This window comes from Scomber scombrus, chromosome 11, assembly GCF_963691925.1.
Source record: "Scomber scombrus chromosome 11, fScoSco1.1, whole genome shotgun sequence".
In the NCBI taxonomy this organism is placed as follows: domain Eukaryota; kingdom Metazoa; phylum Chordata; class Actinopteri; order Scombriformes; family Scombridae; genus Scomber; species Scomber scombrus.
Genome location: NC_084980.1, coordinates 25,586,825 through 25,603,963, shown reverse-complemented (window position 1 = coordinate 25,603,963; position 17,139 = coordinate 25,586,825). Strand labels below are relative to the sequence as shown.

General features: G+C 37.0%; 1 protein-coding gene across 1 annotated transcript; it reads left to right on the top strand.

The window, feature by feature from the left end:
* The first annotated feature begins 10,786 nt into the window (after window positions 1–10,786).
* LOC133990235 (CD48 antigen-like) lies at window positions 10,787–13,571 on the top strand. Its single transcript, XM_062428461.1, has 4 exons — window positions 10,787–10,887; window positions 12,105–12,413; window positions 12,495–12,776; window positions 13,445–13,571. The coding sequence occupies exons 1-4, from the start codon at window positions 10,836–10,838 to the stop codon at window positions 13,552–13,554; spliced, it is 753 nt and encodes a 250-aa protein (XP_062284445.1). The 5' UTR covers window positions 10,787–10,835; the 3' UTR covers window positions 13,555–13,571.
* Window positions 13,572–17,139: the final 3,568 nt, after the last annotated feature.

The window sequence follows — 17,139 nt, the reverse complement described above, 5'->3', positions numbered from 1 at the left end:
CTAACTGCTCTGTACCATGCTGTGCTGTCCTGTGCCATCACTGGCCAAGAGTGACTCAAGTGGCTCAGAGTCCATTTTTACCTTTTGGAGTCTTCTTTGAGTGCCAAAAGACTGTGCAAAAAAAAAAAGAACTGAGCAGACAAACAAATGCAGCAGCCATTTGTGTTTATTGCTTGTGCATGTATGGGTGCTCCTGGGTTACAGTGCGTGTGTGCTACCAGTTTGCGTCTCCATACATGCACATGTGCTGTATGTGTCCATTATATCTGTGACAGCTTGTAACCCCACTGTGTTTTCATATCACTGTAAATGTGTTGGGAAGACTGGACTGTAGGGTTTGACTGATGTTTTCGGCAAAAATATCTGATATCAGCCAGTCATGTTGTCATCTGATGGTATGATGGAGGTTCCTCCTGACCATATTTACATTGACAGTCTGAAAAGGCCGCAATGAAATTAAATTTCATTTACCAATTGTATTAGTTATATAGTTCAATTATAAGTTCTGTAAAGGCAGTTTTGTTATAATTCTTAAGATTTTCGGTGTATCAAACCAATTTTAGATACTTCTGTGTTGCAGTTACAGTTACTGGCCAATTCAAATTGCCTGCACATTGCACATTGTAATGTTGTCAACTTCAGTGAAAATGGTGTAGCAGGGATGGATATGACATCCACCACTGAAAACCTGACACTGAAACAAAACAAAGCAAGATAACTCAGAGTCTAATGAAGCAATTGTCCAATCATAGCTTAGCAACTGTGACTAGGCATGGCAGATCTGTCAAGCTTTGAATTTCTCCACATGCTGCAGCTGTGTCCATGAGGCTGAGACAATCTGTGTTTAAATAGTTTGGAGAATGGTGTCTTTTTTTGCCTTCCAAAAACACAAGAGCAAAAATGTAAAGAGTAAATTAAACGTGTTTTTATCTGCTCTAACATGAGCCTCCAACGTTAACACGGCTGGCTAACCTGCTAAATTGAATTTCATTAGCTGACTACAGTTTGTGGGTAACAGATTGCTCCCAGTAGTTCATCCACTCTGTAGTATTTTGCTTTCTGTGGATGCTACTATATCAGAGTTTACCATAGTGTTAATCCTGCTCTTCATTGGGTTTGGGGAGATTTACATTTCAGCAACCCCAAACTCATTACCCAAGATAGCGGAAAGTTTATGGTTGGTCATAGTTGGCTACCTAGCTAGCTACAGCTGATAAAATCTGCCAGTGACAGCCAGCAAAATCAATAGTGGCTTGATAAACCTGCTTTTCTCTTCCTCAGTAGTTAGTCTGATAAATTTGCCACCATTATCACTATAAACTGCATATCGTGCTGGAATGGAAAGCTTGATAGATGCAGCAACTGCACTTAAGGGGGAGCGTGACTTGGCACACATTCAATTCAGTCTGATTATCAGGGTGGTGAACAGATACAGACGATGCTCTTCCTATGATGTTTTTTTCCCGCCATAGAAGCCATTCAATGCATTGCTGCACCTAGTGGTTAATATTTGGAACTGACTCAGACCTGTATCACTAAAACACACATCATCAGTAACCGCAGATCAACGAAAATCTTAAGGATTATTATTTAAAACAGCCTAAAAGAGGTACAAATCTCACCAGAATTCCATCTACACTTTATTACCCTGTGATTCTCTAAAGGCATTGAATAGCAGTGCTATCAGCTTTAAAAGCCACATATCTGTCAAGCCCTTGGAGAAAGCAGGACAGCTGTGGAGACAGAGTGAAGGAGACATCGCGTGGCCTTAGGAGACACAGAAGGAGCCGAGCCGGCCCGCTTGTCCCTCATCCAGCTGCTGAGCCTGTCTGCTTCCTGAAACAGCTGCACAAGTGAAAAGGATTAACTGATGTCCAGCTCGGTATCATTATGAAGACAATGATCGGTGATGTGAGAAGGTTTCCATATTGCACTTAAAAATGTGTGACGTGGAGGTGCGCGTGAGGACAAGAGAGGGAAGGTGTGTGTGTTGAAGTAATCATATATTCTCCATAGTCCAATTCTTTATTTTTATCCCTATATATTGTTCACATGTGTATTATGTTAATGTTGGGTTCGAGTACTTGTTTATCTCTTTCATTCAAGGAAAAAACTGTACAAAACAGATATTGAAATTCTTGTTTATTTTCACATTTCTTTCTTTGACTTGTTTTTTGTTTTTGTTTTTCTAAATTGTATGTAATTATTTTTCCACACTATTACAGAAAATAAAAGAAGACACAGCTTTCATAGGAACAGTGGTAAAGGCTCCTTTATTTCACATCTATTTATAATGATTAATTTGACATAGATTTATTTTGTTATGTTTTTTAAAATAGAAATTAGGCTTTAAAATCTTTACAACTCTTCACTGTGGGGGAAATGTGGACATTGCACATGCATTTATTTGATTAATTTAGATTTATATAACAATACGATGACAGTTTCATGTAGAAAATGACTTGGACTACTGTATGTATAGCACACAAGCACGAGCAGGGTTGGGAAGCTAACTCTGGAAATGTAATAGGTTACAGATCACTTCTTACCTTATTTAAATGTAAAAAAAGTAATTAATTACTTAATCAAAGTAATGTCCCTTATTAGATTTGATTGCTTTTTTATTGCTTTTCTAATTGTCTGCTGAGTTTGTTCAGCTGTTAGAGTAAGTGTTCCTATTAAGCACCAAAATCTGAGTTCAGGTGTTTTTCATGGATACTGACATGATTTATAAGGGAGATCATTTCTTATAAAGCAACATTTATCTCTTATTTGAACATCTATTCATTAGTTTGTGTAGATTTTGAAATATATAATAAAGATATTTGATGAGAATAAAAGTAAAAAGTCTGGCATGGACTTAATTGTTACTGTGGCACCATTTAAGCCTACGTTATGATTTATTTACAAAATATTAAAACGAGGGCTTGTATTAACATTTAACTAAATATTTAGTGGCACTCAAAGCACAACTCTGAGACAAACATCTGCACAGCTTTAGTCTCTCCTCATTTAAAACTACTCTGGTCTGTCCTCCTCTTCTTCTCTCTGTTCTTTTATTGCTTCTCCTCTTTCTCCCCTGTATTTTTGTCCTTACTCTTCATCTCTTCAGCACTCCTCTCATATCGTGCTATGCTCCTGTCTTCATCTGCTTCTACTTCTCTTCTCCTCTTCACTTGCCTCACATCTCTCCTTTCCTCTTCTTTTTTCAACTCTCCCTTCACCTTTTCAGCATCTCTTCTTTTTTCTTCTCATCTTTGCTTCTGAGTCCTCTCACCACCACACCAAACAACCTTCCTCTCTTTCCTTTTTTACCCTCACATTTACCTTTTTCTGTTTTCTTCTCCTCTGTTCATATCTCCTTCAGTCTCCTCTTTCCTGTCATCTCGTAATTCACTATCTCAACTGTGTAACCCCCTCCTCCTCTCCTCATTTTTGCTCATTTTGCTCTTCTTTCCCTTATTGCTGATCTACCATATAATCTGTTACTTCCTTACATCTCTAACCTTCTCCTCCCATCAAAAGTCTTTCCTGCTTGTCCTTCTCCTTTCTTTCCTTTTCCTCGGTGGAGCTTTCACCTGTCCGTCTCTTCTTCTCTTCTCACCACTTCTTGTGCCTCCTCTTTCTTTCACCTCTCCTTCCTCCCTCAACCACTTCGGCCCTCTCTTTTACCTATCCTGTCCCATCCTATCATATAATCTTGCATTTCTTTACATCTCTCTTACCCCCTTTCTCCTCTCCTGTCTTTGCTTTTGTTTGTTCTCTGTCCTTCTATCACCTCTCCTTTCTTTCCTTTTCCTCAGTAATGCGTTTACCTGTCCATCTCTTCTTCTCTTCTCACCACTTCTTATGCCTTCTCTTCATAGTTCTCCTTTACTCTTCTGTCCTCCTCTTCCTCTAAGTCTGTCTTTCACCTCTTCTGCCTCATCCTGGTCCCTTTTCCCTTTTCACCTGGCTTGTCTGTTCTTCTCTCCTCTTCCTTCGCTTAATCTTGTTGTACCTTACATCTCTGACCTTCTCAACTTGTCTCAAATGTCTTCACTTGCCCTCTGTCCTCATTTTACCTCACCTCTCCTTTTCATTTATTTTCCTCTGTCACTTTTTGTCCTCTCTGTCTTTTCTCCTTGCCCTTTTTCTCTGCCTTCTCTTTTATGTTCGTCTCTCACATCTCCAACTGTCAATTCTACCTTCTACTCTCTCTATCCTCTCCCCCTCTTCCTTTCACCTCTTCTTGAGTCATTTCTCTCCTCTTTTACCTCACCTCATCTTGTCAGCCCTTCCCACATCACTGCAACCCTCTCTTCTCCTTTCATCTCACAAACTAAACAGTTCTCTCACTTCCTCAATCTTCTCTTCCCACTCTGCTATTTTCCTTTTCCTTCTGCCTTTTTCCTTTCACTCTTTTCCTTTTCTTCTCGTCTCATTTCTTCTCTCAAGTCATTGTCTCTCCTTTCACCCCCAAACAATTCCCTGTCCTTCTCTCTCCTCTGCAATCCTTTTCTCTCCCTTCTTTGTCTCATTTCTTCTATTCAGTCCTCATTTCACCATGTTACTCTCCTCTCTCCTCTTAACTGAATGACAGGAAAAATAAAGATAGACAAAGCAAAAGAAAGAAGTGAAATAACAGATCCTGTTGAAAAAAAAGAAAAGAAGGACAGAGGACAGACAGGGCGCATTACAGCCTCCCTGCCTCATCTTTACTTAGTGCGATGGTAATTATCGTCTCCTCTCTCCTCCTGCTTTCATTGAGGAATAATGTCTGGAATAACCTTCAGCGCTGCACTGCCGACTCCACTGGACCCCCCCCCCCCTCTCCCACCACCACCACCACTTCCATTTTATCCCCTTGTTCATTTGAAGCGGTCGCATGGATTATGGCCCCTCTCATGCTTGGCACCGCACTCAGCGGCTGAGATATATTATCATATTAGTGTAGAGTGATGTAATGCATTTCAAGACATTTGTCCTTCGCACACCCTCTGTCCCTCCACAGATGATGTCACAGGCTTTGTGTCTTGGAGGGAGAGAAGTTGTCAAGTGGTTTGTGGGGATTTCTTTAGTTTGATGCTGTCGCCATCTTGTGGTTGGGGAGCGGTATTGAGTGGTGAGCAAAGAGGAAGGGATGGGGAGTGAATTGGGATGAAGGCAATTATTTATTGCTGAAGCAGAGGATAATGTGACTCATAATAGATGTCCTTGGTGTAACTGTGCTGATGTGGTCTGTCGGGTCAGGGACGGAAGACGAGAGGCAGACACTTTGGATCTGACTTGATTACAAATTAAGGTTTGACGGACACAGGTTTTTGCAGCCTGTTGCCAACGACAGGATATATTAAAGTGATTGATATAGCCGATATTTCATGTCAATAGTTTAGTTTCTTCATCTTAAAATAAAACTTTATTCTGGTTTGGCAGCTTGGGAAAACACAAATCAAATGCTAGACTGTACAGTAAAGCCAAGAATTATAAAAAATATAAGAATAAAAAGAGTATCATATCAACCTGCACGGAAGGTAATCTGATCAAAATGCTAAATTATAATCAGTATAATCATGTTATTTACTTTCCATAGACAAAGAGCAACTAATAAATGCACAATTGAATAAACTGCATACTGTCTCAGGGGAGGAACAACTGCAGCCCAACATATCAATTTACCCCAATATAGCATGTACATAGCATTGTGATGATTCATAAGGACATATCATTTGATATTCACATTTTTGCAAAAAGGAAAAAGCAAAAAGCCAAAGTCTAAATGTAAAGGGTCACTAATTATGCATAAAAATGATTTATTGAACATTTGTATTGAAAAGCAAAACAGATTGAATGTAAGCATATGAGGATAAAGCCTCTGTTTCAGGCATGAGAGTATTAAAGTGCATGTTAGGAGTGCCTTGGTAGCTGAGTGGTTAAGGCGCATGCCACATAAATATGGCATCCCTGGTTTGATTCTTGCAAGAGACCTTTGCTGCAGGTCATTTCCTGTTTCCTGACAGCCTCTATGCCACCCACTGTCAGAATAAAGGCAAAAAAGGCCAAAATAAACCTTAAAAAGTGTATTTTAATCATTATTTTAGGAACATGCAATATTTAATAAAGAATTTAAAAAAGCAGGGCAGGACTAACAAGTTAGATGCAGGGCAGGTGTGAAGGGAAATTGTGGAGGCAAAAGCAAAATAGAGTCAGACACACCCATAACCAAACACAGACAGACTTGGAGGCAGTTGAAAAACACGACAAAGACACAGAACAGATCAACCAAAGTAACAATTCAGTCCTTCCAAAAAGTCCAATTCAAAATAAGCTCTCTCACACAGTCCTGTCCTAAAAGAAAAAGTCTGAAGGCAACAAGTGAACAACAGCAACCAAGGGGGAAAAAAGACAAACTCAAGAGTATGAAATTCTGTTTACTGACAGTTTGTCACCTCAAAACAGGACCTTGAGATCAGGTAATGAAGTACGAGCCTCCTTTAAGCCCATGTTTATGTTGTGCTTTCCTGCTCTTGAGGGAGTTACTGACCCATGAAGTATGACATATTACACATATTCATTTTTTTAGGTTGATATTTTTTAAATATATCTTTTATATCTTATTATTTGACATTTTTGAGGATGCATACATTCATTATCGTAGGGATTTTGTATTTTTTACCACAATTTCCCACACTTATAGCACTATTAACACTGTGAAACTGTATTTAGGTCATACTGTTGGAAGATAAAATTGACAGAAAACATGCAAGAATAAATAGACTGCAGTAATGTGTAAAAATAAATTCCTTTTTTGGGGTTCATGGTCTCGGTGTTTTCAAAATGCCCATGTCTCACTTTGCCCACTTGGTTATCCAGCCTTGATGTAATGCTATAACTGGAATCATACTGTGGTTTTATGTCAAACATTTTCTGCCCTTTAATCATCATCATCATGCACTAATTCATCAGCTGTCTCACTACTCCTCTGAATGATTAACATGAGTAGATGCAGGTGCACAGTGCATGCAAAGAGCAATAAGATAAAACTAAGGCAATGTCATTTCACTCCAATGCCCTTGTTAAACTTTAATGCACACTGTTACTGTTTGCTATCATCTGCATAACGGAGAAGCCCATCACAAATACATTTATATATTCTTTCTTTCATTTACATGTTGTTACTACAAATGGCCTCATAGGGGCGCTGCAGTAAAAGTTCAAACTTTGAAATGCCTCAGCACCTACACAAGTCCAATTTATACTGACCTTTCTCCATACACCCCTAATACCTCATGAATCACACTGATTGGCTGATAATTGATTGTCCATATATGGTGATCTGTTGAGATCTCAGACCCTAGACATGCGATTTGTAATGCTTGATTTGTTTTCCACACATCCTGTCAGCTGTTATCGTGTCACTGCATGTCAGTGTTTTTTCAAACTAAAACCAAATGTACACTTTATGATGTTATAACAATCTTGTGAAAATGGACTTACATAATTTTATCATCAATTGTTTATGCAAATGTATTCAGACTATGATCCAAGTTGCATTCTTCCTCTATTTGAAGATGGATTATTTGAGTCATAGTGTAAAAATCCCTGGATGATCAGTGAGAAGTGTTGGCAGATTATTCTCTCTCAGTGTTAATGCTGCTTAAGCCTCTTATATCATGAAGAGTTTAAAGATGCATCTGATGAGGCTATAAAAATGACCAGCAGTTCAGTGTCTATGAACTACTCTGGCTTAAGATCAGTGTTTGGCAGGGAATGAATCTTTGATCTTGATCGCTGCTCCTTTTATAAAAAAATAAAATAAAATAATAAAAAGTCAGATTCTGATCCTTTAAACCACTTCCTTTAACTCACTCACATGCAGCATCTGTGAATAAGAAGAGACAGAAGATAGATTAACATGTGAGGGGGGGGAGGGGGTTAAAATTGGCAAGAGAAATGCAAACATTGGAGGACATCATGTTGGCATTCGTACATGGAATGAAACAAAGAAAGATTTGTTTCTCCGCTCTAACGGGTTTGAGGTCTGTGGATTGTGGATTGGGAAAGATTATGAGTTACTTGTCTGTCATCAAAATGCAGATGATACATCAAAGCAAAATTTGTCATTGTTTATTGGGAAGATTAGGCTTCTTCTCACTCACTTTTCACTGTAGAGTCAGAATTAAATGATTCATGCAGGGATTCTCAAAAAGAAAGACCTTTTCACACTGTAAACACTGTCACGTGTTGTGATGCGCAAAAATAAGCTGTGCCAATATATTACTATTAACCTAACTATGACACATACTACTTAAAGAAGAACATATAAGGCAAGAAAGAGAAGTCATCTCATACACATGGATTTTTTTTTTAAAAGTACAAAACTGCATTTTAACGCCTGATTTCTTGTGTAAATATTGTTTGGTCTCAAGGCCTCAACGGAGCACTGCCTGAGGGTAAGACTAATAAAGGTTTTAAGATATTTGCAATGTATTGGAGCTAGAAGAAAGAGTGTAATTTAAAGAAAAGGGAGACAAAAACTGAGTCAAATTGGTGCCAGAAGAGTTTAACCATTAGCAGGAAGTGGGGGAAGAGACAGATGAGACAGAAGTCTATCTTCTCTGTCATACACCCAGCAGGAACTAATGAACCCACTTCCTTAATCACTTTGCTGCAGTGTTAAGTCATAGCATCTTGTTTTTCTATGAGTTGGTTATATTAAACATACTCCTAATCCTGACTGCCCTTTGAAATAATGATTAATTGTCTTTACAACGATTTCACTCAAAATGTTCTCAGGTTTGTCCTTTTTCCACTGTTATTAAGGGTAAAGGCAGTCCTTCGTGGCAAGTTCACAGTTAATATGTCAGTCAGTCTAAAAGAGTTAAGAAATAAGAAAAATGTCTCAAGAGCTAATACACATGTATGGGTTATTCCAACTCTTCAGATAACTTGAACCACGTACATCTGTGCTCCTCTCCATTTTTTCAGCTGCTTTTACATGCGTCCTTGTCCACCTCTGCAAGTGGTTTGAGTGAGCGGATCACAATGCATCTTGGAGGTCATTTACATTTGTATTTAGTGCTGTCCACTTGTGATCTGATCACCTGAGACGCTTGTTAATAGCAGGTGTAAACAGGGTCTAAGACTGGGGCTGCTTGCATAGAAGGGAACAGGAAGTGTTCGTACTATCAGATGTTACAAAGTAAATTACAATACAAACTTAACTTTCCTCCATCAGACAGTTGAAAGGACAACATACGTTTAAACAATTACAAATAGTAACAAGTAGCCCTTAAAGTAGTTAAAAAGTAAGGGAAAGTATTGAGAAAAAGTGACACCTATCCAAAATAGTTCTAAAAATGTTTTTTTTTAAATGGGCAAAAAACAGCACCGTAAAGTAAATAAATGTTTTCTTAATTTGCAAAGTTAATGTTTTAATCTGTAGGCTCAAAGGTGATGTAACCTACAGTATGACTTAAACATCTATAAGTCTGCAGTAACATATCATTTTAATGCATAAGTTAAAATAGGTTTGGTCATTCAGAAGATATGCATCAATCACTGGGCATGTATTACATTACATTACATGCAGTGAATTATAACATCAGTTTGTCTGGTTCTGCATGATTTAGCTTTAATTAGCTTTAATTTTTCAGGTCTGAATTTTTACGTGTGCATCAACTTCATTTCCTCTTTCCCAATGAAAAATGCAACCTGACAGAAGTTAAACCATCTCTTAACATATAAACTAGAGGCGTTGGCTTCTTCTTTATTTCAACTTCTCCTTAAACTAAACCGGTTTAACATCTGAAATTAACAATATGTTAATTAAGCAGTTAGAAATGAATTCAGCCTCATATATTTGATCGAGAAATTTGTTTGTGCAAAGTGAAACTAAACAACAACAACAGCACAAGGTTTTTTTAAAAAAAATCTAAATACTCAGAAACAAGCAGATTTTAATTCTGTCCTTCAGAATAAGAAGGTTGCATGAGAACAGGTGAAGTTTTCCTACCATCTGACCTGAATGTTTGGATACTAACTATATTGTTTTCTTATGTGAACATTTAGACACATCTTTTTGTTACTCATCATTGGTGCAATTCAGTGTTCAAAATATCAGGTTAAAGGAAACTGCATAAATAACAGAAGACCTTTGTGACCTTTTTAATTGCAATTGCTGTTTTTAGTGCAGAAATATAACAATACAAACATGACTTTGCAGGTTCATTTTTCATTGATGCAACATTGTTTCATCAACATTTCTGTTTGGACATTAACCAATGTTCACACCACTTGCAGGCTGAAAATGAAAGAGATGTTAAATATACTGCATCATATGATAAAGGAAGTGGTTATAGTGTATGTGCAGTGAGCTACTTACATACGTGTGTTAAAGTGAATCAAACTAAACTAATACAGCAAATACTCTAAAAGTATAAAGTTTTAAATGACTTTTGTCCCAATGGACTACAGATGAATAAAATAATCCTTCAGTGAACCCTAGTGCAACATACAAAATGTGTTTCTATAAATATAGTGCTATGATCTATCCAAACTTTGCAAAGATGCCAACAGGCTCTATTGAAATATATAATAAAACTCTTGTTTATCATCTTTTCAATGACTTAGACAGAACTTCTTTTGACTAAAACCTAACTGATTTAATTAACTACATTCTTTATCAGTAGATTTCAAACAGTAAAACAGAGCTTAGAGAGGAAGTTTGAATAGAGAAGTTGACATGTTGACACTTGTGTGAGTTTGTGGTTTTGACAGGAAAAATAAAGTTGTGATATAAAAGCTCTTTATCAAGTCCTCCCCTCTGCACTTTGAAGTCAGGGCAGCCAGAGACCATGATGTTTATCTTTGTGATGCTGGGACTTCTGCTCTGCAAAGAATTAGCAGGTAGGACAAACATACTACATTTTAATGGTATTGCAGGTAAAGTAATAAAACCTGAGTGGACTTTATAATTGTGATAAATGAACTGAGGATTATGGACAAAACTGAAGATTCTGAATAATCCATAATGAAAGTCATGCTAGTTGCTACGACTTTGAGCTCATGTTATTTTAAAGGTTTTTATCAGAGCAGCAGGAAAGAAGGAGACACTACCGCTTGTTTAGAGGTAAAGATGAAATATCACTGTGTGTAGTAGTTGGTAGGCAAAAACATAATTATGATCATAAATAAAGAGTAAAGTTTTGCCCTTTTATGGAGAAATTATAGTAAAATAATACTAATATGATGTATTCTATATGTTATGGACATTTTGGACTGGCTGCAGAAGATGCAATTGTGAATACTTTTAATGAATAGTTCATCACTTAATTTTCTTAAATTAAAATATCTGTAATAAGTTATTTAGGTTCACCTCAAATATTATTTCCTCTAAACATGAAGTAGTTGGAAAAATACAACATAAGGCTCAGATCAAATGGCTCACAGTAGGACAACAACAACATTTAAAACAGATCAAGTTAAATATGTTCTACAAAATGAATTATACAACTGCTATGAATGCATCCAGATGTATCATAACCTTTACTGTCCATTAATGAGACTGTCTTATAAACATTACTCAGTGTTTGGGGAGTAAAGGCAGTGAAAGCAATACTCTCATTTTTTAATGACCACTTGTAAAAAAAAAGTGGTGACTGAAAAAGCATACAAGTGATTTTAATGTGTGATTTTGGTCTGAGAAACTGTAGCCAGACATATCTCTTTTTAGACAGCAGTTGGCTGTTAGTATGAATAGTTTAAATGAACAGTCCATCCCTTTAAATATGTGTAATTATGTTATGTTAAGTTCACCTCAATGATGCAGTGGGGAAAAAAGCTTAAATGACTTCATCATCGTCCAGACATCTTTACACACTACACACACACTCACACACACACACACACACACACACAGAGGGAGGGAGAGAGAGAGAGAGAGAGGGAGAGAGAGAGAGAGAGAGAGAGAGAGAGAGAGAGAGAGAGAGAGAGAGAGAGAGAGAGAGAGAGAGAGAGAGAGAGAGAGAGAGAGAGAGAGAGAGAAAGAGAGAGAGAGAGAGAGAGAGAGAGAGAGAGAGAGAGAGAGCGCAAAAAAGTGATTTTAATGTGTGTTCTTTTTACAGGGTCCAGTGCTGTGACAACTGTGTTTGTGCAGAAAGGGAAGGATTTACATCTGGATGTTAACAAACCTGTTGTTCTAGTGAAAGACACTGAATTTAGGTGGAGATTCAATACCAGTCAGAGCATAGTGAGATTATTTCCTTATAAAAGAAGAATAATAGCTGACCCTTATAAAGGAAGGGTTGAGTTTTCTGTACAAAATCACTCTTTGATTTTGAAGAATGTGCAACACAGTGACAGTGGAGATTACACTGCACTCATTAGTGGGGACAAAAACCAACCTGTAGCTGAATACAAGGTCATAATTCAAGGTAGGTTTCTTTAGATTTCAAACATTGATACACAGTAGTACCCTGTTTTATAACCCTTCACACCTACCTTTTGTCCCCTAGATCCAGTGTCTCCAGTTCAGCTGTCAGTGAACTCTGTGTCTAACAGCACAGAGTCCTGTAACCTCACTGTGACCTGCAGTACAGAGGACTCTCTCATCAGCACTTTTAGATGTGACAACCAAACCTGCAATCAGGAGGGAGGAGAGCAGTCAAAGAACACAACCTCTGGTTCTTCTCTCCGCGTCTACCTGTTGAATGACTTCATCATCTGTAACCATAGCAACCAGGTCAGCAGGACCGGAGACATAAAGGAGATTCAGCCTCTCTGCTCTCCTAATGCTGGTGAGACTTAAAGATAATGTGCTATAAATACATTCTGACTGTTGGGCGTCATGGATGAAATCAAATCAAAATGTGAAGATAATTATTTCACTGAAAGTTTACTAAAGTTCACGTCTGACATTTTTAAAGACCTTTGGGCACGAGGGATCATAAATGGGCTTCATTTTTAGGTTCAAATGCTCAATTCTTGTGTTGTGTTAATTTAATATGCATATTATAAAGTCTTAATGACACATGCATGAGACATATTTAGTAGCAATGTTTTAGCCAGTCGGTCATGTAAGATTATTTTTAATAAAACAAAATACTTAATAAAGTGAGAACAAGTACCTGGCAGTAAATAGTATGGTAAATATTCTATTAAGAGTTTTTCTGTCTGTATTAGACAGTCTACTGTTGTTGTAGTCGTTGCTTCAATGAAGTACAGAACATGTATGACAGACTGATTGTTTGAATTAGAACAAATGTAGTGATTAAACAGAAAAAGCAAAAATAAAGAATTAATCAACACAGTTCATTAAAGTCAGAAAAGTTGACAATATTTTCTTTTTAAAAGCACACAAAATGTTTTCAATATAGTATTTGGAGTAATTTATTACATCCAGTATGTTATATGTTGTGCTGTATTGTCAGTACTGTAATATAATAACTGCTGTGTTGTGTTGCAGGTTTCTCTCTGTGCCTGGTGAAGACAGTCGTGTTCTCTGTTGGTCTGATCATCATGGTGTCTGTCGTCATCAGTGTCCACCTGATGGAGAGGCTCAAGAAGCAAGAATGAAGAGACAACTCTACACCAACAAATCTGTTATTCACTTTCTTATCAAGTAGAACAGCAGACGCCACTGTGCATGAGTAGGAATGCAGTTCAGTTTAGAGCTTTGCTTGCTTGTTGTGCTATATATAACAACCTCTTGACTTAGTCCGTCTCTCTTAATGAAGAGTGTGATGTTGCAACTTCATCTCTAACATAGGTGCTGATTTAATCTTCTTTATTTCACCTATTTGTTTCTGTAAGGTATCTGTCTTAATAAACCTGTTTTGCTTTAAAAACTAAAAAAAGTCAGTTTTACACCATCAATACAAATCAATGCAACCTCAGATATTTGTTCCTGAAGTTTGTTTGTGCAGCCTGATTAAAAACAGTTTGTCTCTTCTGTCTGCTCCATAATTTCTTTGAAACCTAAATCTGCACACTAACATTTAATCGTATTAAAAACAATTAAATGAAATTAAGTCATTTCTTAATGCACAGAAGACACATGATGACTAATATTCTTGTTCTGTCAAATAAATAAACCAAAACTAAAATAATGTTGATGCAGCGCAAAGTAACAGCAGGTCTTTCATATGACACCTGTTCTCCATTCACTTCATTGGCTCCCGTCTCCACCAGGATTGAATACTAGATCTCCCTCCTGACTCACCAGTGCATCTATGGTAATGCCCCTCTCTACCTGAAAGAACTACTCATCCCACTAACCTCAACCCGATCCCTCCGCTTTACAAACTCTAATCTCCTCCTCTCCAGGACTAAACTCAGCACCATGGGTGAACAGGCCTTCTGTTCTGCTGCCCCTTGTCTGTGAAATGCCCTTCATGACCAGCAGAGGGCGCCACAGACTACAGAGAGTTTTAACAAAGGACCTAAAACATTTATTTTTAGAATCTTTTAATTATTTTATTATGTTATCTGTCTTTTATATTGATGTCTCTTCCTTGTATCACTTTGTGTTACAAATAAAACAACATTATTATTATTAGTAGTAGTAGTATTATTAAATCTAAAGACTGAATGAAACTCAAAAAAGTCACATACAAGTACAAATTATGTGATTTCTGGTTTCAGACTGGACTCAGTGACAAGTGTGATGAGAGCAGATACGTACTGACTAACACATATATTTTTTCCTTAATATTTGTATGTATACTGATTTAACTTTGGGGTAAAGAAAGCAAAATATCTTCATTACAAGAACCAGGGAACAAATCTCTCATCCCTCATCGTGTAGGCTTGTTACAGAACTGATGCATATAAACAGACAACTGTTTGTTCACATTTACACAAGGAGATCATAACAATATCTAAAAGGTTGGATTATTAAAAATGGGGGAAAACATGAATCACTTTTAAATCATGTTACATATTGCAAAAAAGCTCTTATTCCAGGGTCTTATTTTAATGATTTGCTTTGCTTTATACAAGTACAAGTCTGATGTATTTAATGGCATCTAGCGCTGAGTGTGCACATTATAATACATTTTATTTGTTACTCACTTGACATTTGAAACAAATCTCAAAGTGCTACAAGGTAAAAGCATCAATATAAAAGATAAAAAACTAACATGAAACATCATAAAAATATGAGCATAAAAGCAGCAATCAGCAAGGTTAATTAAAAGTCACAGGTTCATCACAACCACAACAAAAAGTCTCAATTCATTCTTCAACATTTTAACATAAATACTGTACATTAAAAATAAACAAAGTATGTGAACATCATTCAGTCATTTCATCATAACCAGCATGTTTTAATTTTAATTTTAAAAAACTTCTAATGTTAAGCACAATTCTTTGTATTTGACAACTGATACAGGGACTATAAATTAAATAAATAGCAGAAAGAAAACTGTGTAAGTCAATGTCCACCTTTCTAAACAGTGATGAACTTATAATTAGTGAGGGAGTTCCTCTAAAGTGTACAAGTTCAAATGTTTGTAATTGTATCTCATTGTCTTGTGGAAATGAGTCTCACATAATAAATATATCTAATTTTGTGACATAGAATCATAGTCATTGCAAATCTGAAAAGTGTAGTTTGCTTCTTCTTCTTTTTTTATGTTATATGATAATGAAATATTTTCAAATCACTTTAAATTATAATAGACAACAAGGCACTTTTCACATAATGCAGTCCTAGATCATACTCTTTAATTTACAAAAACTGAACATAGCCCCATGTCTCCAACACTTGGAGACAGCAATAAAAAAAACCCTCCTCTTTAATAGGAAGAAACCTCAGGCAGAAGCAGGCTCTATCTCCCTTGACTAGTTGGGTTGAGACAGACAAAACTATCAAGATTACCGGAAACTAAATGTCATTGTCTCCTGACCAATGACACACTGGGACTAAAAAACGGACCTGGACTTTCTCCCTAATAGGCCCACCACCCATCCGCATACAAACAGTCACTTACAGGGTTATCCTGATATCTCTTCACATTATTATAAAATAAACAAATGATTGGAAAGATAATTTGTAAGCTATTATTGATCCTATCCACAATATATGTTACTTACTTATACTGTACGTTCATAAGGCTGTCAAATGATAGAACAATTAACTAATTCATTGTACAATTCTGCTGTAATTAATCACTATTCATTTCTTCCTCATAATAATGAAGCTGTATACAAACAAACCTCAGTCTTGTAGCCTTAAGTGTCAGCTCATAGCTCACCAAAACAATAACAGAGAAACAAACAGCACTCAGATGGAAGAGAGATTTTAACTGATTTTGATACATCAGTCTCGAGAGACTTGGCTTTCATTTTTTTAAACTTTTCCCATCCACCTTTCTCCATACATTGTCTGCTTGCCATTATTACCGCTAATGATTCACTCTCCTTTGTTATTTTTTTTTACACTTGGCAAACAAATGATTAGCGCCCCCTGTTGTTGGCTGGTAGTATCACTGTATCTGACTTTTTGGTTCAGATTGCCAGTCGGCCCCTTCTCCTGACAACAACAGCACTTCAAGCACCTCTGCTTCCTCTGATGTATTTGTGGTAATGTAAAGTAATTCCTTAACAAAGTCACTGATCAGATCTAATTTTATCTAATTTATGTTGCATTCTGTGGTGCAGGACACATGCAGAACCCAACACCAAAAAAGTATTTACATTGTAAATACGTTTTTTAGTCTTTGAGGAAACTTTCTGTGCAGCTGTTTCAGTAAAAAAAAGTCCTGCGAGAGGTTCCAGCAAGCTCTCTAAGCAATGTGAGTGGGACTTCAAATCCATCATGACACGCCAGGATTTAGTCCTGTGAATGGACTAAATCATTATTATGTTCTGTGTTTTTCAGTTCTGGGTGGTTGTCTGACTTTGGAGGTTCGGTAACTTGAGCATAAACAGACTCTGGCTTGGGGGTGTTTACAGTCTCAGTGGATTGTACAGGTGCAGCTGGAAATCCCACCAAAGCGTAGGTGGAGTTTGGAGAAAGACCTGAAGCATCTTCTGTGGCAGTCTGATTAGGAGTTTGGGAGGGATTGATTTCCTAAAAATACATCAAACCACTGTGTTAGAAACATGTTTTCCATTGTTACTTTGCCAACTTTGCTGTTCAATGAGAACTCAAACAGC

Coding starts and splice junctions, on each gene's coding strand:
- LOC133990235 (XM_062428461.1), top strand. CDS start 10,836: ATGATGTTTATCTTTGTGATGCTGGGACTTCTGCTCTGCAAAGAATTA. Junction 10,888..12,104: donor GCTCTGCAAAGAATTAGCAG/GTAGGACAAACA, acceptor TTCTTTTTACAG/GGTCCAGTGCTGTGACAACT. Junction 12,777..13,444: donor TCTCTGCTCTCCTAATGCTG/GTGAGACTTAAA, acceptor GTTGTGTTGCAG/GTTTCTCTCTGTGCCTGGTG.